The 23,721-nt window shown below is 44.9% G+C and overlaps 2 protein-coding genes across 2 annotated transcripts in view; both read right to left on the bottom strand.

Annotated features, from left to right (window-relative positions):
• Positions 1 to 23,721, bottom strand: part of dennd4c (DENN/MADD domain containing 4C) — a 90,745-nt gene that overhangs the window by 17,251 nt on the left and 49,773 nt on the right. Inside the window, exons 8-40 of the mRNA XM_070542191.1 lie at positions 23,039 to 23,097; positions 22,530 to 22,674; positions 20,701 to 20,876; positions 20,517 to 20,617; positions 18,111 to 18,353; positions 17,786 to 17,931; positions 16,334 to 16,464; positions 16,126 to 16,258; positions 15,822 to 16,028; positions 15,245 to 15,373; positions 15,028 to 15,163; positions 14,497 to 14,622; positions 14,288 to 14,404; positions 13,437 to 13,547; positions 12,267 to 13,354; positions 11,989 to 12,178; positions 11,821 to 11,918; positions 11,569 to 11,744; positions 11,379 to 11,452; positions 10,460 to 10,576; positions 9,042 to 9,153; positions 8,439 to 8,597; positions 8,157 to 8,355; positions 7,968 to 8,078; positions 7,756 to 7,893; positions 7,540 to 7,657; positions 7,217 to 7,394; positions 7,097 to 7,161; positions 6,914 to 7,006; positions 6,687 to 6,852; positions 6,399 to 6,517; positions 6,283 to 6,349; positions 4,751 to 4,856 (exon numbers count right to left, since the gene is read on the bottom strand). Of these exons, the coding sequence (XP_070398292.1) occupies positions 4,751 to 4,856; positions 6,283 to 6,349; positions 6,399 to 6,517; positions 6,687 to 6,852; positions 6,914 to 7,006; positions 7,097 to 7,161; positions 7,217 to 7,394; positions 7,540 to 7,657; positions 7,756 to 7,893; positions 7,968 to 8,078; positions 8,157 to 8,355; positions 8,439 to 8,597; positions 9,042 to 9,153; positions 10,460 to 10,576; positions 11,379 to 11,452; positions 11,569 to 11,744; positions 11,821 to 11,918; positions 11,989 to 12,178; positions 12,267 to 13,354; positions 13,437 to 13,547; positions 14,288 to 14,404; positions 14,497 to 14,622; positions 15,028 to 15,163; positions 15,245 to 15,373; positions 15,822 to 16,028; positions 16,126 to 16,258; positions 16,334 to 16,464; positions 17,786 to 17,931; positions 18,111 to 18,353; positions 20,517 to 20,617; positions 20,701 to 20,876; positions 22,530 to 22,674; positions 23,039 to 23,097 (5,334 nt within the window). The remainder of the gene's footprint in view (positions 1 to 4,750; positions 4,857 to 6,282; positions 6,350 to 6,398; positions 6,518 to 6,686; positions 6,853 to 6,913; positions 7,007 to 7,096; positions 7,162 to 7,216; positions 7,395 to 7,539; positions 7,658 to 7,755; positions 7,894 to 7,967; positions 8,079 to 8,156; positions 8,356 to 8,438; positions 8,598 to 9,041; positions 9,154 to 10,459; positions 10,577 to 11,378; positions 11,453 to 11,568; positions 11,745 to 11,820; positions 11,919 to 11,988; positions 12,179 to 12,266; positions 13,355 to 13,436; positions 13,548 to 14,287; positions 14,405 to 14,496; positions 14,623 to 15,027; positions 15,164 to 15,244; positions 15,374 to 15,821; positions 16,029 to 16,125; positions 16,259 to 16,333; positions 16,465 to 17,785; positions 17,932 to 18,110; positions 18,354 to 20,516; positions 20,618 to 20,700; positions 20,877 to 22,529; positions 22,675 to 23,038; positions 23,098 to 23,721) is intronic.
• On the bottom strand, positions 3 to 4,826 carry cdca9 (cell division cycle associated 9). Its single transcript, XM_015946516.3, has 10 exons — positions 4,563 to 4,826; positions 4,363 to 4,494; positions 4,254 to 4,294; positions 4,140 to 4,191; positions 875 to 933; positions 723 to 784; positions 561 to 650; positions 416 to 497; positions 199 to 285; positions 3 to 111 (listed from the first exon to the last, which is right to left on the bottom strand). The coding sequence occupies exons 1-10, from the start codon at positions 4,672 to 4,674 to the stop codon at positions 67 to 69; spliced, it is 762 nt and encodes a 253-aa protein (XP_015802002.2). The 5' UTR covers positions 4,675 to 4,826; the 3' UTR covers positions 3 to 66.

The raw sequence follows: 23,721 nt of genomic DNA, 5'->3' as shown, positions 1-23,721 counted from the left end.
AATTCTACATATTTAATTTGAGCTTTATTTGATATTACATGACAAAAAATAAAATCATCAATAAATTCAACGATGGCAGCGACTCTGTCGTGACAAACACTCCATCAGTTTCTGGAAATCCAAAATCAAAGTTAAAATAATCACACAAGCCAACGGGTTTCCCATCAGAGAACGCTGAGGGACGAGTGGGTCAGTTACCGAGAGCTTCTGAATCTGACACCAGGCAACATCATCCAGTAGGTCCAGGTTGATGTCATCCTTGGAGTCTTCCGAAAAGCTGAGCATCTGGAAAAGAAAGTGGACTCCTTCTAGAAACTTCCTCCATTAGAAATGCAGACTCACCAGCACTCATGCTGTGTTGAGGGGCCCCGGGGTGGAAACCTAAGCTCATTTCCAGAGCGTAAACATGACGTACCTGCCCCTGAGCCGTCGTCACGGTGACGTGTGCAGCAGATCCTGCCATGGAACAGGGCAGCTCCCCAGCAGACACAACGGACCTGTAACAAGTCTCACTTTAGTCGGGCCGGCACCACCTACAGGACACCTGTCAGCAGACTCGCCTTAGTTTAGGTTTTCTCAGGTTCATCTGCTCCTGAGTTTTACGGTTTGTCAGTCGGCTCCGAGTCCTCTTGATGGTCGTTGAGGAAGATCTGCAGAGTAATTAAACACAAGTCAAGACCTTCCATCATCCACCATCTCACAGGATTATTATGTTGTGTTACATCAGAGTTCCTGTGCTGCTGCTGCCAGCTAACACGCTGTCCCCTTTGGCCCCTCGTCCTCCCTGAAAGTAAAGGAAACCCATTTCACATCAAACCCAGCCTTTGCTAAACAAGAGTCAGCGCTAGAGCCGACATGTTTGTGCACACATCACCTTGGGAGTTTTGGAAGCGGGTCTCTGGGCTACAGGCGGTGTAGAATCAGACGATTTCACTTCAAATGAAAATAAGAATTTTAAAAATTCTGTGAAACAGTTTGCACCATTTACAGCCTCCGATTCCTTCAGATTTTGCTTTTATAACCTGAATATTTAAACAATTTCAATATCAATACAAAGATGCCCTGAACAACAAAATGCTGTTTTGCAATATTAAGAGCTATTGAAACAGACTTGGTGCTGGGAATTAGAATCAAGACATCACTCCAACAGAACTAGTTAGCTTGATAAACCGTCCTAAATATGAAGAAGTATAGTTAGCTACAACCCACTGAAACCAGCCAGTCATTAAGATGGAATTACTGGTTCTTTCAAACTGCACAACTGGACAAAACCATTAGAAGCAATGACAATTGTTAGTATTCGCCGCTACAGAAATCAAGTCAACGATGCACTCCCATCATACTCTGTACAAGAAGCTAATACATCATCTTTAAAACACTAAAGTACCTCCATCTGCTCATGTCTCAAAGAAAGTCCTGGTCTAACGCGTCTTAGGTTGATGCATACGCCGTTTCAAAACAAACCTCAAGCCATCGCCATCCTTGTCCTTTTTTTCTGTCACAGCTCTGATGCTAAGCCTGCATAAGATTTCTCTAGTGCTGTTATTGGTCAGGCCTAAACTCAGCATAGGCTAAGCTAGCCTGCTGAGGCTAGACCATCCTGCAGAGGAAAATCTTTGTACTGCTACGGTTTGTCGAGGTTTTTGGGCTACATTCATAAAAATAGTAAATGTAGCCTAAGAGTGCAGCCCTCTGAAACATGCAACACAGACGCAGACAGACAGACAGAGCTAGATAAACATCCGCACACAATATAAAAACACAAGATGCATTTAAAAAAAAAGTACTTACACATAAAACATTTACTTATTTCTGATTATAATCAGCCATTATTTAGCAAATTGTCTTGTACCTCCATCTTCTGCATTAGCTTCCAATAGAATAGACAGTGAAACCATAGACATGAATATGTAGAAGCCCCATTGGGCGCAGGAAAGCTTAACAGTGTAGCCGCCATGTTGCACGGGTTCCTCAATCTCTAAACCCAACTAGGGTCAATGCAGGGTGAGCAACTGCCCGTTTTGTACAGCCTACAGTAGCAACAAGCGACGCATTATTGAAAACAGATCACGTGGGATTACTGCTGACTTTCCCAGCTTACCTGATGGGACTATGCGGTTTAATTTATTTAATCTTCGTAAATTACCTTTCATGCCAATTCCTATGTCTAGTTTCGTGAAAAAGCCTAACGTGTCTTTTTTAGCTGGGTCGACACCTTTCTCAGTAGAAGTAGGCCCAATCCCAAAACTCGCATTTCAACATTTGTGTACCTTCAATTGTGCACTCCCAACTAGGGCTGCAAGTGCGTAGGGTGTCCTGATTCTCAAGTGCAGAAGTTGATCACGTCCCTTTTGCACCCTTGATCCAAACTTTAAGTCCGCATTGATGAAAACTTGAGTGAAGGGTATTACCCACAATCCATTCCTGTGGGAGAAAAGGCTCAAGTGCCTTTTGTCAAAACATGTGTTGTACGATTAAAGTATTGGTAGTTTATTTTAGGATGATTAGTTGATGCTCTGAAACCTTTAAACAAAGCAGCAATGAATGCAAATCATTTAAAATAATTGGTTGTTTTAAAGTTAATACAAGACCAGCGTCCTGGCATGCTTTGCGGTCGAAAACGCAATAGTTCCGGTCTCAATTCGGCAAATATTTGCACACTTGTTTACCTTGCACACGAAACCTTACTGCGCACTTTCTCCAAGTGCACTTTGCTGAAGACCGCAGGGTGCACTGCGAGTATTGGGATTGCGCCACAGATGCACTTGGGGTAAATGGAGACCCATCCAAGATGGCAGCCAGCCACTAAAGCAGCTCCAATAGACAGCGCCAGTCCACGGGGTGACTAGTTACATGATGTTTGTGGGTGAAACTAGGATTTGAAAATCCTGACAGATCTACATCACACCATCACTTAACATTCATGGACTCACCCATCTTGACTCATGACGGGGAAGGCTGTCGATTTATCACCCAGGAAAACGCGGGAAACGCCTTGGCTAGCAGAAGCTAACTAAGCATTAGCAACTATACAACAGTAGAACTCCAGGCAAGAGTTTATTGTCGAGATAAAACATTCACGTTGCAGAGCAATCAGATGAGACATGTCCAAATAAAAAAAATAACTCCATATCCTGCTGTATTCTCCCACTCCCCTCCAGCTGACTACATTCTCAAATAGGCACACCTCATCATTGTGATCTGCACTCGTTTGTTAACTGGCCATCACTCCATTCCCACAGGTTGTTACACTGGTATCAATTTATATACAAAACTATCAGTACAACCCTAACACTTCCAACAACCAGCACAATTTACGTTCCAGTAACCTAATATCTATGGTTATTCCCAAAGCTCGCACATCCTTTGGTCGCTCCTCATTCCAGTTTGCTGCTCCCAACTGGAATGAGCTGTGAAAAATCACTGAAGCTCACTTCCTACACTCCAATACCTACCTTCAATAATTCATTGCAATCAAGTTTCTGATCAACGTACATCTGATTATATATATATCTTTCCTTATTTTTATCTTAGTAGCTGGTCTTTGGTGTAGAGCTAACTATGCGTCTGTTGCTGCTACCACTTAGCTAGATCGTTGTTGCAAATGAGAATGAGTTCTCAAATTGACTCATCTGGATAAATAAAGGTTAAATAATGATTGCATTGATGCCTTCAGTGTGAAATAGGCTTTCCAAGGCATTCATTCCTGCTAGAAACAAGTGCAAATGTATAAAAATAGGAGCAACCTCTTAAAAACAGAGACCCACAAGATAGAACAAAAATGTAGGTTTGGTTAAGATTTTAAACTCTGCAGGGAGATAGACTCCTAAAGTTAGATTTGGTTTCATAAGGATCTTTGAGACAGTCTGAGCTTTGACCTTAAACGGGCCTTTCCGACTGTAAAAGAGGAACAATGCCCGTTATAAATTGTTAAGTAGTAGGTTTTACAAAGAACAAAGTTGGCTAGAACAGACAATTAATGGTAGTTCTTTAACTACATGATGTATTTAATCAGGCATCTTTGCTTGATACTTAAATATTTCACTATGATGTACAAACCAAAACATCTGTAACTAAACAGCCACCATCTCACTGCACTGAGGATTTTTCATGCATGAATCAGTGAAGTTTGAACTCACATCTCTTGCTGGTTATCAGTCTGAAAGGTTGGTCCATTTCACGGGACTCGTTCTGCAGAAGTTCACAATTATCTCATTTATTAAAGAATGGGCCTTTAATTCCAACAGACTCACCCTGATGGCTATCGAGACTTCACTGGCTGATGCTTCCTCCTCTAAAGCAGAAAAGCAGAGTCAGATTAATAAGGAAACTGGTCTGATTTGGACCCTTTGAGAGGCTCACCGCAGATCAGATCTCCCATGAGGGTGTTCTGAAGAGAAGGAGGCATCTTCATCAGCTCCACTTTGAAGATTTTGTCCACGGTGGCCAGCATGCTCTCCAGTTTAGCCTCTAAATATCTCATCCGTTCTTGTGCTGGAGACAAGAGTTGAACCAAGCTGAAGATCCCGTTATTGGGCATGGGAGCTTTAAATTAACCCTACCGTCTTTTTCAAACTGCTGGATGAAGAGCGCCATCCTACGCCGGCGTCTCTCCTGGCTCTGCTGCTCTTTGTCCTGCTGATTTGTCGCGGTCTTCTCCCGTCTCGCTGACATTTTGTCGTTCTACCTAGTTTTGAGTTGGGAAAATATTAGTAGCAGCAGCCCAGTTAACCCCATTTTAAATCCACACCTGCTTACAAGCGCACACCTGGACTGGAGCTAGTTTAATTACAGTATCCATCCGCTGAGCGTGAGGTGATGCAGCGGTCCATCCAGCGGAAGGATACACACCGCACCTGTGGGGCCATGAGTGAAAATATTTCCCCACTTAAGTCACTTATAATTATAATTAGTCAAAGCCTACTGTGTGAGTCTGAGTGCAACTGAAGTACAATTTCTGTTATTATTTATATTTAATTTTGTCCGAGTTTATGTTTCAGCATGAGTTTTCGTGTGTGTGTGTGTGTGTGTGTGTGTGTGTGTGTCATATTCATCTGCCTAAAACATTTCTATCCCTAGTGGCTAAATGTGGAATTAAATTAGATATGAGAACAAATGTACACATTTGACTGAAACAGCTACAGGTATTTCAGCTCTGTCTACATAAACCAACAGTGAGTTTGGGTGAATCAGAATGAGAGAAAGAAGGGGATCCAGACCCTTCTAGAATACTGGCTAGTGTTTTGTTTTCGGTATTCATGAATGCTGATTGGCCAAAAATCCTCCAGTTCTCCCTAGCAATCAAATAGGATTGGGTGTTAAGCTGCAGCTCTTGGGCCTAGTTTCTAGTGTTGCAGGAGTGAAACTAGTGAATCTGTTAGGGGAAATTAATTGTTTTGAGACAGCTGGTGAAAATAAGTAAACAATTCAGATTGCATGTAAACAAGAGCATCAACGTCTGTCCTTTGTTAATATACATATGTAGCGTTATGTAGTTTTTAGATTTTTTTCGCCCTTCAAGTCAGGTAGAGCGGCACACTAGCACCCCCTATGGACGAGCTGCACTGCACAGGACATAATTAAGGTGATTTCTTTATTGATTTTGTACATTAAAATCTATATTAAATTAATTAGTAGTTTTAATTCTGGACAACACAAACAAAATTATGCACACATTTGTTTTCAATCAGTTCACAAACTCGTTTATTGCAGCACAGTTCAGGACAGACATTCATTTCCTTTCCACAGGATGGTAATCTATTACTTAAAAAAAAAAAAGTTTTTTTCTGTACAGCCAAGGAAATTAAATGTACAAAGTCAGTACAGGATGAGTCCAGTAAGACAGATTTAAAGGGAACAGGATGCTATTAGTTATAAAAATCCATTGCCACCAAACCATCTGCAATCCAAATGTCAATAATACAAAAATAAATAGCAGAATTATTTTTTAAATTTTTGGACACAACTGTTTAATGTTATTTTAATGAATAATCTTATTCTCAGATCTTAATCTAAGCAGTGCAAATGGAATATTTTACATGATCTAATCTGTACAAGTGAACTCTCCCAGAATGTATAAACAAAATCCACAATCCTTTTCCCAATAGCTCATCACAGCACTATTCCGATTTACTGTCTGCTTCAGCATTTAGTGGAATGTCACATCTCCTCTCGCAGCATCAGCACTAAGCTCTTTGCTCTATGTGCTTCTACCCTCGCTAACATTCAAAAACACTGGGCTAACGCTAAAACAACACCCAGTCTACGTTAAAACTCCCCTACGCTAGAGAAACAACGGCCCTGGTCTGGACCGGTCCTACGGTTTCAGCTCTACTAGAACAGGATGTTACTGTTGGGGGGAAAAAACCAGCAGTTATCAAAAGTTACGCACAACACGCCGAGCTGCTGTTCATCTCTCCCCGTGTTAGTCTGGATGTTAACAGAATCAGAAGTGTGGGGTTCCTTCATGCTCGGGCTTCGCCAGACGTCGGCAGCGTGAGTTCGTGTACTCACACAGCTTCACGATCGTTAAGACTCGGGTGAGAATCAACAAAAACAGGCACCTAAGGTTTCAGGCTTCACTCAAATGGAAACGTATGTACAAACATGTATATTTACAGAAGGAGCACAAAAACTGTCGGTTTCCTGTGCTCTGCATCTGACCTGGAGACGGTTAGTAAATCCACTCGTGGACATTCTGTTCGGTTATGGTCGTGAAACGTGGCTCAACGAGACCTAAAACATCACCGCTGCATGAGAAGAGCGAAAATACAACAGGGGAGATGCAGGGGAACCGCAGCTTCAAAGACATGAGTACCACGTTCAGCGACTGGAGGGATTTTCTACAGCGTTCTTGAGATCCGAGCGGCTCAGATGACAGGGGGTCCAAAACATTTAAGGCACCACTGGATACTGGAGGTGGGCGGGCGATCGATGCGCTGCAGAGACTTGAGCTGCTCCGGGCTCAGCTCGTCGTACGCCTGGCGGTACTCACGGTCGAAGGCCTCTGCAGATGCAGAGAGAGGGTGGGGGAGAGGTCAGAAAAATAAAGAGAATAACGCCGGTGCTGTCGATTAGTTAACTCTGACTCACTCACCCACGTCGATGTTCTCCCGTCCCAAGGCTACCAGTGACAGGAAGAGGATTTCTCTGTATATACTCCTGAGAAAGCAAACAAACGTCAAAAATGTTCTGCTGATAAACACAACAAACTAACGTCAGAGCAGACGAGGCTGACCTCTGTCGTTTGACTCTATCTGGCTGCCGTTTGATCTCTCGGATCAGCAGGTTGATGGGGCCGTAGACGTCGTTCGTCTGGATGTTACGGACGATGGTGTTCAGGAGGATTCGGATCTCCTGGTGGTCCGTTGGAGCCAAAGTCCCCTTCTTCTCCACTAGAACACAAAAAGCAGCAGTATCTAATGACTTCTGGCCACTCCATCCAGAATAATAAACATTTCGGCTACGGCATGTGAAATGTTCTAGTGCCCTCTAGTGGTGGTACTCTCTTTCTGCAGCATGAAGCTTCCCGTCACTCACAGAAGGTTCTCCAGAGCAGGTACAGAGGTTCTCCGGGTTCCTGGTGCAGGTTGATGTTGTCCCACAGCAGCTGTACGTAAACGTGTTTACTGTCTTGAGACAGGGACGCCAGGGGAAGCTGCAAAAACACATTCATGCTGAACACCAACACTGATCTGCAGATTTTATGCGACTCAGGCTGAAGGAATGAGGGAACAAAGCAGCATGCTGTTTAACCTGTACTCCATTGTTGCAGTGTTCAGAGTTCAGAATGAGACCCGGCAGGTGGGTGGGGAGGTCCAGGCGGCGGAAATACCACACCAGGTTCCAGAAGATAATGGGATGCTGGCTGAGGAACTTGTGTGTGTAGATGACCTGATCAGACAGAACAGAGGTGTTAGAAACCTGGTATCGGTCTGGGACACACTGAGCAGACAGTGAGAGGTCACCTGATCCCCCTCGTTCTCCAACAGGGTCTCCAGCTCTTTGCGCAGGACCAGGGGGCTCAGGTACGGCACAGAAACAGGCTTGGGATTTGGACGCTTTTGTCCGATGCCGTCCTGAAAAAACAATAAATTCCACCAATCAAACCCAACCTAGTGCAGGTTAGAACTCTGCTCTTGGTGGGGAGCACTGACCGACATCTCCTGCAGGCTACAGGGCAGGCTGGTGGTGGAGACGCCGTGACCCGGTCTCTGGGAGTAGTCCAAGCTCTGCAGCGGACCTCCAACACTGTTGCTGCGCGTCAGTGAAGTGCCGCTGCACTTCTGCTGCTTACCTGCTGCCTGGTGCCCCAGGAGACCCAGGGGGTCGGACTGGACCGGCTCTGGGACCAGACTGAACACACAGAGGAGTTTGGATGAGGTTTCTGCAGCAGGAGTCCAGGAACATTTGACAGATGTAGCTTTTGTTGTTTTTACCTCTTCTGTGTTCCAGGTGGACCATTTGAAGCCTCCTTGGGCTCCTCCTCAGAGAAAGAGATTAGGTCTGGGGTTTTCATTTCAGCTGAGCCGCTAGTTGTAGGCTGAGGACTGGTGCTGTGTATGCTGTCTCCTGAGGCACTGGGATTCATGTACAAGCTGACAGAAGCAAAGAACAGATGCAGGTTTTACTTTTCATCGTTAAGGGAACATCTCAGTGATGTATTTTTATTGTTCTGTTTCACACATTAGCACAAAACCCAACAGGTAAACACTTGAACTAGCCTTTAGCAAATTAGATATTTTTCTTTTTATGTTATGTTTGCTCAAAACTACGGAAAACTAGATTTATCACAGTTCACAGTTAAGATCACTAACGACCTACTCATTGCTGCTGATTCTGGTTTAATCTCTATTCTTATCTCCTCGATCTGAGTGCGGCCTTTGACACCATTTCTCATCCCATCCTCCTCAATAGACTCTCTTCCTTAGGCATCATTCACACCCCCCTCAGCTGGTTTCAATCTTACCTTACTGGCCGCACTCAGTTCATCCAGTTAAAATCCTTTACCTCAGAACCCTCCCCAGTCAAGTCAGGTGTGCCCCAGGGCTCTGTCCTGGGGCACCTCCTCTTCATAGTATACCTCCTCCATATCGGCAAGATCTTCCGCAAATTCAATATCCAGTTTCACTGCTTTGCGGATGACACCCAGCTCTACATTTCCAGTAAGCCCAACTCAACTCTCCCACCATCCTCCCTTACATTCTGCCTCTCTGAAATCAAATCATGGTTCACCTCTAATTTCCTCAAACTCAACGGCAATAAAACTGAACTTCTTCTAGTTGGCACTAACTCCACCCTCTCAACATCTGACAGCTTTTCTTTAACTATTGACAGCGCCATAGTCTCCCCCTCCCCTCACGTCAAGAGTCTGGGTGTCATTCTTGACAGCTCACTTTCTTTTCAAGCTCACATTAATAACTTAATTCGGTCAGCATACTTCCATCTACGTTCCATAAACCGTCTCCGTCCCTCACTGACCCCTCACACTGCCGCCATTCTCGTCCACAGCCTTGTCACCTCCCGTATCGACTATTGCAATTCACTTCTTTATGGTCTCCCCAACAAACTCCTTCATAAACTGCAAATGGTCCAGAATTCAGCAGCCCGTATTATCACCAGAGCCCCTTCCTTTCACCACATCACGCCGGTTCTCCAGCAGCTTCACTGGCTCCCAGTTAAATTCAGGTCCATCTTCAAAATTCTCCTCCATACCTTCAAAGCTATCCACAACCTCTCTCCTCCATATATCTCAGACCTTATAAGTATTCACACACCCCATCCCGTTCTCTCAGATCTTCTTCTTCCATCCATCTTGCGGTTCCTTCTGCCCGTCTCGCTACCATGGGGAGCAGAGCTTTCAGCCGCTCTGCTCCCCGTCTCTGGAACTCACTTCCCCCAGACATCAGGAACATCGACAGTTTTACCCTTTTCCAATCAAAACTCAAAACACACATGTTTAAATCTGCCTACAACCTCTGATTTTATTGAACTGTTTCTCTCTTTGTTTTTTCTTGTTTGGGTTTTATTATTGTTTTATTGTATTTTATTACGTGTTTTCTGTAAAGTGACCTTGGGTGTCCTGAAAGGCGCTTTGAAATAAAATATATTATTATTATTATTATAGTTCCTGCTGAAAAGCTGTTTGAATGCTAATTCAACTCCACCTACTTGCCTCACCACGGTTACTTGTCTACCGTACCTTTAATGCTAGGCTCCACCCACATTGCTTCCTATGTCTACCAGTGTTCCATCCCCTTTCTGATGCATTGTTCATAACAATAACTAGATTAAATGCATTTCTTGCATAAATGCTGTTTGAATGCTTATTGCTGAAAATGACGCTGAAGGTGTTAAAGAACTGAAGTGAAGCTGAAATTTACATATATTCCATGTATGTCTCAGCCTGGCAAGCCAGATTAAATAAATATATTATTTAGTCCACCAACGCTCCACTGACGGCTCTCGGTCATGGGACGGGTTCTACCGTTGCCTTTCAAACGATCTTCGCACGCTACTGGGCAACGAACAACATGACATACTAACCGCAACGGATGTCGGTAAACGATGCAGTCCACTGTTGAAGAAGGCGAAATTACATAATTTTTTCTAAAGGACTTAAATACATCTTTCTTCTCCTGATTCTAATAAAGCTCAAGTCCAAATAGTCCAAAAGTGATGTAAAAGCTATTTTAAATGAGCTGTCGCCATCTGGTTCAACTCTGTTGCATTATCCCGCCCACCAGATAAATAGTGGGCCCTGATTAGCCTACAAAGCGGATAGAGCACTGTAATTGGCACAACATTGTGGACCAATCACAGCAGCTACGGTTTTGCAAGGCAATAATTTGGTCTAGTTCACTAGGGTGTTTGTCTTTACATTTTTTTTTTTACATTTACTGTGTTCACCATGCCTTTAAATTTAGATTATGCCAACTTTTACATGATTTTTTAATGTATTGTGTTGGAAAGAATTTACTTGTACTCCAACGGGCTGAATAAAAATCACAGGAAAAGTTAAAACATATGAATATAAATACCAAAATTCATAGGCAGCGTGTCCTGGATGATGTGATCCTACATTTGCAGAAATTGTTGATGGGAGTGTTGGACGGCAAGAAACAGCATTGCTTAAAGCAGAAACATGGAGCTTTCCCCCTTTCAGAAATTATGTGGGATTTTTTGAGAACCACGAAAAAAATTAGTCTTACCCTGTAATGTGATATGATGTAAGCAATAGGAAAAAGTGCTGATCAGCATTAGCCAATAGCGTACGCTTATGTACAGATGTCAATCACAGATTATTTGTGGAAGTACCTAGACTGATGCAGAGTTGGCTAAATCACTAATGAACAATATTAATGATTGTAAAACTATGCGTTTTTTTCTTTTGGCCAGCTCGAGGTGCGTGTTCACAAACGAGAGGTCGTAATCGCTGAAGTAGGGAGGCGAACTTATGGCGCAATGCATTTTTATGTGTCTAGATGGTGCCATTGGATAAAATATTCCAGGTTTCCGCTTTAAACAATGAGACATAAAAGAAGAAATTCCACAAAACACTGTTCCTACTCAGACATTGAGCGCAGGTCGTGAAACTCAATGTGCAACAGAGGGAGGAAGGCTGTGCGACAGAAAGGACAGTTGGTGTTGAGATTGGAGTCATCTGCTGTCCATCCTGCCATGATCTCTTCGTCGTACACCAGAGCTTCACAGGAGCGACACTGAGAGCAACTGGACATCAGCACCTGGGGAGGAGAAGTAATGATCAACCAGTGAAGAGGAACTCCAGCAGCAGCGTGTGTGTGTGTGTGTGAGACCAACTTCAAGAGCACAATTCTGGTAGATGCTGGAGGAGGAAGCGTGATGTGAGGAGCTCTGCTCAGAGTCTGGGCCCCTACCAGCTCGCCCTGGAGTTGGGTCTGCAGCCAGACACAGAACACTCTCAGAAAGAAGTCTGGAGAGGAGCGATGTGTTGGGTAGTGTTCTTACGTGTCTGAGTCCCTCTGCCGGTGTCGCTGCTGCCGCTGCTGCTGCCCAGGCTGGTGCAGCTCTGGTTCAGACCGTTAGACACCAGACCTGGAACGGCTCTTCTCTCAGGACTCTGGTCCAGGTCCTGTGCAGGCAGCATGTGTTCATCCAGGTGGGCTGGGAACCCTCCCCCGCCCACAGCCTGCTCCTCCTGTAGAGGCGCATCAAACAGAAGAGTCCGCACCATGAAGGCATCAAAACTACAAAACGCTTTTCGCCAAAGCTTCAGAGACGCTCACCTCGTCGTCGGAGTAGTATGCCGATGCCACGGCGCCCCACATTTTGCTGGCCACGTTTGCTGCCTGCTTCATGCCTGATTTCAGCACATTGATTTTGGGACCCGACAACAAGTTGTCCATTTTGATGCCAGAAATGGTGTTGATGACGGAGCCCAGCGACGCTCCCTGGGAGGACATGACCAGAGCCGTCAGAGACGTAGATCTGGGTCCAGGACTCGCTGTGGTGATTCCAGGAGTTTTGGTTTTTATTGCAAAAGTCTTTGAGCGAGTAACGGTGTTGGGGCTGCGTTTGGGCGTATCTCCTGGTGAGCTGGATGGAGTTTTAACAGGTGCTACAGGGAGGCTGGACCGTCGCTCCAGGGGCTTCTGGGGCGGAGGGCCGTCGCTGGAGTCTTCCTGGGACGGCTGCAGCTCCATGCTGGAGGACTTTGCACCTGTAGGACCTCGTAGACTCATGTACATTTCAATCTCCTCAGCCAGGTTACGGGACACAACTGCTGGCACGCCGCGTGGCGGCTCCTGGCTGCTCACAGAAGCTGATTCCTCACTCTCTGACACCAGGAGGGAGAGCGGGTCGGCCCCCGCCTCCACATCCGCCCTCTCTAAGGTAGCTCCTCTCAGCCCAGACTCCTCCTCTTGTGTTTCAGTTTGCTTCCTCTCACGTTTCTCCTGTCCCTGAGCTGCCTTCCCCTCTTCCTCGTCTCCTTTGCTTTCCTCCAACGCTCCCGCAACTCCTCCCTCTACAAGTTTCTTATGCGACGAACCCTTTCCATCCTCAGGCTCCTCCTCCAGGTCTTCAAAAAGAGCTTTGGACACACTGATGGCTGGTGGAGTTTTAGCTTCAGAGAGCACTGCAGCCAGGATACGAGCGTCAGCGCCCATTTGGCTGGCCATGTGGTCCACGCCTTTCTCCAGGAGCATACCAGCTCGACTCTCAACACTGAAGCTGCAGCTGCGCTCGGAGAAGGCCTTCTGCCGCTGCTGCTGCTGGGTCTGAGCCACTGTGTCTCCCACTGCTGGAGCAGAGTCCTCATCAGTCAGAGACACGCTGTCGTTCTTACTGTGCCTCCTGAACAGCTTCACCTTCGCTGCAGGGTTCAAACCAAAACAAAGTCAGGCCCCTAAACTCTCTGGGTTGAAACAAATCCCCTCCCCCTTCCCGTTTCTTACTAGTTTCCCTGCCACCATCAAAGCTTCCTGTGGACAGTTTAACAATACTGGGGACAGGCGAGGAAACTTCAACAGGACTGGGGGGCTCTGCCACTGCTAAAGCACTGTCCCCTACTGGAGATGGAAAGACACACAAAGAAAAACAAACAATCATAAAACACAAAGGTGGAGTGATTTTAAAGCAACCCTTTTGAGTTTTTAACACTTAAAGTTATTGCTTTCAAACTGGTTTCAGTCATTCTTGAGCCTGAAACATGAGTAACGTCCCTTTGGACAACACTCTAGACCTCTGCTGACCAGACACTGCTCTAAAAACTTTGGCAGTGTGGGTAAGCACAGTTGGAAGGTCTCTACCTGCTTTATGGCAATAGCCGCTTACAGTGACAGTTGCACATATAAAGGCTAGCAGTTAGCTTTCCCAGTTTGCCAACCATCAATAAAAAGCACAAGAGGAAGAATTTTGCTTTTTTTGTTGGCATCATGGTGGAGCCTGGAAGTAAGACAGTAATGTCTTTGGAGGTGATGCCAGAGGGAACAGTGGCTTACGCTAGTTTGAGGAGGCTATGAAATTATGGACTGATGGTGACCTGGCTTTGTTGCTACTGGACTAAGCAATAATATTTTTGCTCAACAGTCTGGATCTTTTTACTTCGTGATTTATTTAGTATCAGTTGTCTCATGTTAGCGTTAGCTCGTTGTTAGCACTAGCTACAGCAGGGTTGTTAATGACAGTTGTCATTACACTTTCTACCTGCGTGTGTGTGTGTGTGTGAGTGAGTGAGGGTGGGGGTGGGGGGTCAAGTGTTGTTTTAAATCCCTGATAATGGCAAAAATAAGATGATTTTGTTCACCGTTATGGTCCGTTTCTTCTTTGTTCGTCTGGTCAGCAGCATCATCAGAAGGAGAAGGCTCAGCCAATTCCTGGTGTAACTCGTCCTTAGACCCATATCCTTGGTCAGACTGTCTTCCTGTAGATAAACAGGTTGTGAGACATTCAAATCTTTTTTCTCCAAACACGGGGATGATGTGAGTGAGATGAGCAGCCGTAGGGACCTGGTACCTGTGTTACAGTGCCCGTCTGATGCATCCTCATTGTGCTCCTCACCGATGACTTCACTTGAGCTGTGAGCACTTCCGTGACTCAAGTCATCAACATCTGTGGCTACCGATTCCTTCACTGAGGCATCTAAACAAGAGGAAAACCGTCGCATAAATACAACAACACAGAGCAGGAGGAGACAGATGGTCATGTAATCTAAAGCCAAACTTTTACTAATTGTCTCATGGGCAGACCACAAAAACCATCTCCCAGTTGGCTGCTGAAGGGACGAGGAACATTGCAGCATCATCCACTCTTCTGTCAGTTTGAACCTTTGAACTCTGGAAGACGTTACAGGGTGCCTCTGGCAACCAACAATATAGAAAAGAAGTAATTTGTTCCTAGTGCTGGAATAACCCTCAACTAATGCAAATGATAAAATCCAACCGTAGTCTCACATGAGTCTATATATGTGAATGCTTGTATTTTTGAGAGCCAAAGGAAAAATTCCACTACGGTAGACAAAGTTTTATTCTATTCCATCTAATCTACCTGTGGTAACTATCATTGACGGCATTTGGATTTGAGTTTGCTTGAACTGAGCCACTCCTCGGACGACGTTACGCAGCTTAGTCCACATAAAATGGCCGCTACGGTTACGGCTGGGCCACGGGCTCTCCAAGACGGCCTGTAGAAACAAGAGGTGCGGATCGTTTCACTTACAGGTGTTTTTATCGACCAGCAGGAGAATAAAGATGCGACTGACTACCTTGTTGTAGTATCCATAGGTGATGGCGTTGGGATGAACTCCAGCTTTCTTCATCTCCACCAGGACTCGCACAGCCATGACAGGAAGACCCCACACACCACAGAGCTGCATCACCACCCTGTAACACACCTGACACACACACACACACACACACACACACACACACACACACACACACACCAATATAAAAAAAAGTTTTTAAGAGCGATTCTAAAAAGATCACCAGGTGTTAGGGGCAGCAGTAGCTCAGGTGGCAGAGCGGGTTGCACCATGTTCGGAGGGTCATGGGATCGATTCTATCTCCTGCCAGGGGTATCCTGCTGTTGTGTCCTTGGGCAAGACACTTCACCCAACTTGCCTGTGCTGGTGGTGGTCAGAGGGGCCGACGGCGCCAAATGGCAGCCTCGCCTCTGTCAGACCGCCCCACGGCGGCTGTGGCTACAAAGTAGCTTACCATCACTAGCTGTGTGTGGATGTGAGTGTGTGAAAGCGTCTTTGAGTGTCCTGAAAAGCGCTATATAAGTTCTATGCATTATTATTATTATTATTATTATTATTATTATTATTAGCAAGTTACCTCATCGAGCACCTCCACCTCCTTGGTCCTCATGTTCAGCAGCATGTTGTAGGCCTGCTGCATGGCCCGGCTCTTGGACTTGGCCAGCCGGACGCTGGCAGGCAGGGCGATGAACCACAGGCTGTAGCAATGGCTGAACAGGCAGCGCGCCCACAAAGGCGGGTTGGAGTAGAACCGTTTCGCCATCTTGGACGCTAGTTTGATCTCCTGTTGAATCGCAGCGGTCAGAGTCGAGTTTTAGCAGGTCGGATGTGATTAACTGCATTTTTTGCATCATCATCATCATCATCATTGGATGAAATACCTGCTTGGTTCGTTTAGCCAGTAGAGCGGGGCTGCTGGAGAGACTCGCCCCCGCTGCACTGGTCCTTAGAGCTGGACGCAACTCTCTGGGACGGTCGAACAGATCCATCTGCAGCTTAGGGAAACCTTTATAACTGGAGAACAGAAAATAAAAGGGTCAACGAGTCACGTAGGGGTGCACGAGTGTGGCTTACAGTGGTTAATCCTACGTGTAGCGAGGAGCAGGTTCCGGTCCGTTGTCAGCTGGAGGCTCAGGAGGCATCACAAAGACCGTGTGTTCACTCTTCTGAGATTCATCCAGCTCCAGCAGCTTCGTGTCCTCAGACGAGTCCCCTTCAACCTGCAGGGAGGAAGGGAGCAGACCCAGAGATGAAGCAGGTCACTTCCTGTCTGACAGCAGAAGTTAAACAACCACATCATATGGCTGCGTGGTAAAGCCTTGAGTCACTTCTTAAAACGCCATCTCGTTCAGTACTGCCTGCAAACACCTGGCTCGATTCTGGACCTGACATGAACTGGATCTGTTGTTTTATTTTGAAGTGGCTCTGAATAAGTGAACCAAATTAAACTGAAAATAAAACATTTCTCCAGGCATTCTGTAGAGCTCTTGGTGTTCTCCTTTGAACTTTGGCCGTAGAACTGGATCGTTTTCACACAACTGTGTTCGGTAAACTACGTTAGCTACTCTCGAGTTGCTCGCAGTTTCCTAAACAAAACAAAACGGACTCTTCTCTAAACAGTTGTGTACAGCGACCAATTCTAGGGAAGGGATTATATCACAATACAGGGGACGACTATACGATCAATTACAATACTCAAAGCCTGACAATATTTGCAATTTATTTAGACAACTCAGGTCGGACGCCTCCAAGACACATCCGGAGTTACGGTGAGATCTCATCGTTCCATCAGAATAACGGCGGTAAAACTGCTGCCACCTAGTTGTCGGAGTTTGAATTGCACCTCACAAAAGATAAACGGGAAATGTTTGCATGTCAAATAAAAACAAATCTACTCACTGCTCTTAAATATTGATTCAGTGCCACAAGAGAAAATATCCTGAGATTTCAGTGCATCGATATGTTCTTACTTCCCTAAATGATACTGAGCGGAAAGGCAGCCAATGTCCAATGAAATCTTTGCTAAATCTTCAAAAAAAAAAAAAAAAAAAAAAGTTAAGAAAACCTTCAAAATGATGTAATAAAGTCCGACTTCTTGTTACTAAACTATAAAAACAATAAGAACATTTTCTACACCATCTGTAAATGTAACACACGTTTGGTTATAAGTAGGATTAAAGAAAGCCGACAATGTCTGCGCACCAGTGTTGTGTATGTGTATTAAAGGGAAAATGTTAAGTATTTGTCTTGTTTAATGATGCACAAACTGCAAATTAAAAACATGCACAGACAAGCTGGAAGAAAACGTGATTAAAGGTTACCTTGGTGCCCTTGTCGGTGATTTTATCAGAGGGAAAAAGCTGCAAGAAGAGGAAAGAAAGCAAAGGCAACAGAATGAATCAGAGGAAATTTGGCCTTCCTTAGTCATCCCAGCATTCCGCTGTTATTCCACCAATAAAGCAGCGGAAAAACAAAAGGGCTTGTTCCTGGAAGGAAGCGACCTTGAGTGGGAGAGGAAAAACAAAACACCAACAAAATCACCTTCTCCACACAGTCGTCAAAAAACGCCAAACCGGTGTCCTTGTCGCTGACGAAGGTGCACTCCTCAATAAAGCGGATGAAGATCTGGGTCTTGGTGAGCTGGGAGTAGAACTTCTGATGGGCTCTGTCCCTGCTCTTCAGGAAACCTTCAGTAGGGTCAGATTAAGAGGTGATCAGATACGCAGGCTTCTGGATCAATCACAGCAGGCTAAATGAAAGCATTTCCCAGCATTAATAAAGTTTTATTATAGCTGATGGGACGGGCATCTCTGATTGATCCAACGTTCAGGGCTGTGTGAGTGTGTGTGTGTGTGCGCGCGTTCACCTTGCAGGTCATAAAGGGAGTCCGCAGCCGTGGCCTTCTCGGATGGCGCCTGGGTGATGGGTTTGAGGTAGCACCGGTAGCCCTTCAGGATGGAGGCCATGAAACGAAGGAAGGCTTCCTGGATCTCCATCTCCAGGGCCATCTTCTTCTTGTGCCACGTGAAGTCAGCATCGATGGGGGTCAGGTCTAGGGCAGAATCCTCGTGTGGAGCCTGACGTACCGACACTGAAACACCAACCAGAGCTAGGGCTAGTTAGTAACAGTTATGGGTATCAGACTAAAGCCGGGCGTACACTGTGCAACTTTTTCACTTTTTTGAGCCGATTTTCCACTCGTGCGAGAATCCACGAGATCGGGGCGAGTGTTGTGCTGAGCGTCGTGTAGTGTACAGGGGGTTACAAGAGGCGATTAACACCACGTGACCAACTACCGACAGAGCCGTGTCCAGGACTTTTAAAATGGGGTGGCCCATGTGGGGCACTTGTTTATGCATGGGTGGCACCAATGGTTATGCTTATTTATTTATTTACACAAATCGTTTATTTATTTACTTTCTAGTGAATTTTGGAGTTTCACATTGCACAATCACCATTTTTTTCTATTCATATTCTAGCTTTGTGGTGGTTAGCAAGTCACTTCTTGTTGCATTATTGCCACCAACTGGAGTTAAGTGGGACTCTAAATACTATTTATGTGAATATGAAAAAATAATAAATAATATTAATACTACAGAAATGTTCTGTAGGCCTGGGCTAGAAGACAAGGTGAAAGGTGCATGCTACCACACACTATTTTTGGAGTTTACAACTCAAGCCTTTTGTCGACGATGTAAAGTCAGTTTAAACTGGAACTTAGTAGGGTGGCTGCATGGTGGCGCAGTGGTTAGCACTGTTGCCTCGCAACACGAAGGTCGCATGTTCGAAACTCGGCTGTGGCCTTTCTGCGTGGAGTTGCGTGTTCTCCCCATGCATGCGTGGGTTTTCTCCGGGTACTCCGGTTTCCCCCACAGATCACAACATGCCTTATAGGTTAAAAAAAAAATTGTAAGTCGCTTTGGGTAAAAGCGTCTGCTAAGCACATAAACATAAACATAAACACCTGGGGTGGCCAATCAGGTTCCAAGGGTGGCATGTGCTACCCCAGGCCACTCCCTGGACACGCCCCTGGCTACAGATCAGAAATCGTGAGCTCGCACGGACTTCTGGAGTGTTTGATATTTTGCTCGTTCCTCGTGAGGGTTGAAGCGGCGCTGCGAGCAGCTGCGACCCAAAAAGTGCTCACGGCGCATGCGCAATCATGCATCAACACCGCTCGCCCGCTATTTCCCCAATTACACACGTTCGTTTTTATTCTACACGTCTTTTACACACAATGACAAGGATTGTCAAGAAAGCGTGTTTGTCGTATTCATGTCAAATTAAACTGATCACAAAACACAGATTTACTTTCTTTATTTCGTTTTCCTCATCCAACCCCCATAAATCCCTGTGTGTCCTCCTGCAGCGCTCCCGAAGGACAACAGGCAAGACAAGACTAAAAAGTCTGACGTGTTGTGTAAAAACTGTCATTTCTAGCATATTTTTTAGGTCCGACGTGTTGCTACCAGACGTACAGTGTGAGCGCCTGGCTCGTGAGATCTGCTCTGCGAGGAAGTCGTACAGTTTGAGCTGAAGCTGAGTGCTACGAGTGAAAAAGTCGTACAGTGTCCGCCCAGCTCAACTAAATATACATGATTCTCTTCTATGCAGGGTATCTGCAGGTTTAAAGGAGCCAAATTTAAGACTTTTTAAGACCTTTTTTTAAGGCCACTTTGACCAAATTTAAGCTATTTTTAAAATTAAATTTAAGCTATAATTTCCAGCTATTGCCTGGACCCGGTGCTAACCACGTTGCGAAATTGGGATTAACCATCCAGTTACCATTAAACTTCCCCATGGCGCAAGCTCCCACTAGCTTAACCAGCTAATGTGCTCATCTAAAAATAGCCCCCTTTCACAACCAACTAATGTTTACGGTTCCACTTACGCCAACCATCATACACAAAAAATGCTGAACACTGACTAGAAATTCACGAAAATTTTATAGAAATAAAATAATCTTGTTTATTGGGTCTTTGGTAATTCAAGACCTTTGGAAACTGTATTTAAGGATTATTTGTCATTTTTAAGGATTTTTAAGGCCTTAAATTTGGAAAAGCAAATTTAAGACTTTTTAAGGACCCGCGGATACCCTGTTCTATGTTTTACTAGGTTTAGTGGTGTTTGCTCAATTTTGACTGCCTTTTATAAACTCTTAATTCAATTTAGTAAATCTCCAACAAAAGCTCTGTCCTCTAAATGCCCGTTTTATCCAAGTTGGGCTTATTCAGCTGTTGCTTCGTCTGTAAATATGGAGTGTTGTTGGTACCAGTGGCCAGCTGGTGCTGCAAGTTGCTCAGTGTGTGGATCAGAGCCTTGCAGGGTTTCTTTGGGAGGTTCTTCCAGTTACTGTGTCTCTTCTCATCAGACCTGTGACACACAACACCACCAGATTTATCACGTGGAGGAAACCGGAGAGCTACACAAACAGAGGCTCAGGGTTCGACTCTTACAGGTAGATAGTGTTGGTATCCAGATCCACACAGACGACATCTGGCGGAGGGTCGTACAGGTCAAAGTAACGAGAGTCGACGCCCACGATGAATGGACATGGGGCATTGAGGACATCTGCTAAGGAGAGGGGACACAGGGGGATGTAGGGACACTGCCACTGGAAGGGGAAGATCATCTGGAGGAAGGACAAAACATGGAGTCCATATTAAAACAACCAAGAGGGTTATAAAGTTATGGATTTACAGGAATGAGGGGATTTTTGAGACCTGTCTGGTCAAAGTGATGCCACCTTGTTTTACCTCTGAACTACAAGAGAGGAGGAAGCATCAGGGACGAAAGGCTTAAAGATGAACAAACCCAGAAGAGCGGCAGCACTACCATGACACCATGTTCACAACGGAGCTTGAAAATTAAATCTATTTGAAACAGAGGTGTGCATTTGATCACATAAAAGGAATGATCATTTAAAACAACCCTGCAAGAGAAGAGCTGGTCCTTTTCTTTCACTGGAATCCACTTATACAATAAAACAGGTGATTTGAAGGACCAAACTTTCTCGTTTATGCAAACAAAAATAAAAAAAAAACAAAGAAAACAACATTCAGAACAATGCAACTCCAGGGGCATGTAAAAGACACCATAAATGTGGAAAGTCTTGTCCACTTTTTACCCCGTTTGTAAAACACTGGTGTGTGTGTGCTGCACAGATCCAAGGGTTCAGTTTAAACCTTTCCCTACTCAAACAAACAAAGATAAAAAAGGGGCGCACAACAATACAAGAGCAAAATATCGCTGCGTCAACCTAATGAAGAAAGATAAAATAAACACTATTTTGCTGAACAATCACACACAATTATAGTACAGTCCCCTCGCAATTAATAACATAACTGCAATCGTCAACTTGCAATCAATTGCGTACATTCCATCGTTTATATGCGACTGATGGTGATCCAGCCATCCGTTTTTATTAGTAATGGGGTCGGGTTCGGTCCTGCACAGTTTGGTCACTTTTGATCCAAATCATCAAAGCAGGGCTCTTCAGGCAAGGACACCGAAGAGGGGACGATGCGCTCGTCACTACGATGCACTCTTGGCCCAAGCACAGACGCTCCTGTGTACACAAACACGGCTTTGCTTGCTCACAGAGCAGAAATGCCTTGCCATGTACTTTTTCACTCACAAGTTCATAACTCCCTCTCTCGTGTCACACGGATGCACTTGGTGTTTAGTTTGAGTGACCAGAATGCGTGTTCATGTGTTTTCTGGTTAACTGCCTTCAGATCCAACTTTAAAAATAAAAAAGTCATAAAAATATATAAAAATAATACAAAAAAAAACTAAATTAAAATGCATTGCCTCTACCTTTCATGCATATTAAGGCAATTCTGTGTGAAATCCCATGCCTGTCTTGACCCCCTACCTCGTGCAAACACACCAGTTACACGTGCACTCAGTAAGATGGTAATAAAGGCGTGGTAAAATATTAGATGGCGTTGATAAATGTGTTTAACGTGTTGACATTTTTTCTGCCTTCTTAGTAATCCAACTGTCAAACTTACCCACAAGCTTGTTTTTTGCTGAGCCACTCATTACGTCAACACTAATGAATCATTTATTAGGAAACAGCCACTAAAGAGAGAGTCTCCATGGTTGTGGCTTCATCTGCCTATTAACAGCTGGTTTACTGCCCCCGTGGGAGCCGTTAGAAAGGTCCTAAGTGACTTTCTACTCAAGGAAAACGTGCATCTGCAGCACCAAGTTACAGATAATTTGCTTAACTAATTATAAAAAGAGATAGAATAGGACGTTTGAATTGTTCTGTACTCACAGCCACCACGGCCTCGGCCACTCCAGTGAGCACGGCGGGCCGGAGCGAGTGCAGCAGGATCTTGCTCTCCAGCAGAACAAAGTGCAGCAGTGTGGCACAGTTCTCTGAGCCCAGATTCATCAGCAGAGTGCCGTAGTCGGCCCCACTGACATGGAGGGAGAGAACAGAGGGGTGGATTCAGCCAGAGACAGGAAATTAGAAACAGAAAGGATGAAAGAGGAAAAATGAAGGATGGAAGGAGTGAGGATAATTGCTTTCTAAGATATTTTTATGGAGATTTTTCTGGAAAACCTTCCTAAAACTAAATAGTAGCTGGTTAGCTAAAACAAAAGCCTGTCGGTCTCGATCATCTTAAGCTTTAGAGGTTATAAAATCAAGCTGTCAGAGGTACAAAAGGGCAGATAGCCGACTTCAGCTGTGGAAAAATGGTCTAAATCTCTGACGCTTTCAATGAACAAGAAACGACTGAAGAAATGAGTAAAAGAGCAAAGTTGTACAGGCTGAAGTACCTGAGGGGTAGAGGAGTACACACGGGCTGGGAGAGGATCAACGTGTCGTGTACCGAGAGCTGCAGAAACAGTTTTATACGTTACAGTCAGAAAGTTAATAAAACGTCTCAACAAAATGTTACAGTAGACATATGAAACCGAGACAATTACACTAGAATGAAGTTGCTGAACATCCTAAAAATCTCCACGATGGAACGAATGAGCAAAATACACAAAAACTTCATTCTGTGTCATTTTCCAACAGACAGTTTCTTTTCATGTTTCCCCTTTGGAAGAAATCAGACATTCAGGAGAGACCGAGGACAGAAATGGAAGGAATAAAAGACCAATCAAGCTGGTTTTCTGACACAAATGATGACTGAGGAGGAGTGCTGCAAGCTGAAGATAGAGGAGCAGTCCGCTGTGGAGGGAGGGAGAGCTGAAAGTCTGTGATGGGGGGTCAAAGAGGTGAATGGGGGAGTAGGTGTCTGGTGAAAGCTAGACGACGAGCTTTTTAGGAGCTCTGAAAGAAGATCTCCTCATGTTGACAGATGGTGAAGCCCATTGACTATACGACGGCTATTAGCTGCGCACTAAGCTTTGTGGACATTACGAGAAGCTTGGACACCCAGTGGAAAGCCGGGGTTAGCGCTCGTCGTGAAGGACTCTCCGCTGCTCCCACAGTAAAGGTACTGAATGTGTAA

The sequence above is a fragment of the Nothobranchius furzeri genome, chromosome 2 (genome assembly GCF_043380555.1).
Source record: "Nothobranchius furzeri strain GRZ-AD chromosome 2, NfurGRZ-RIMD1, whole genome shotgun sequence".
In the NCBI taxonomy this organism is placed as follows: Eukaryota; Metazoa; Chordata; class Actinopteri; order Cyprinodontiformes; family Nothobranchiidae; genus Nothobranchius; species Nothobranchius furzeri.
The sequence above is the reverse complement of the archived record's forward strand: the minus strand, read 5'-3'. Positions and strand labels throughout refer to the sequence as shown.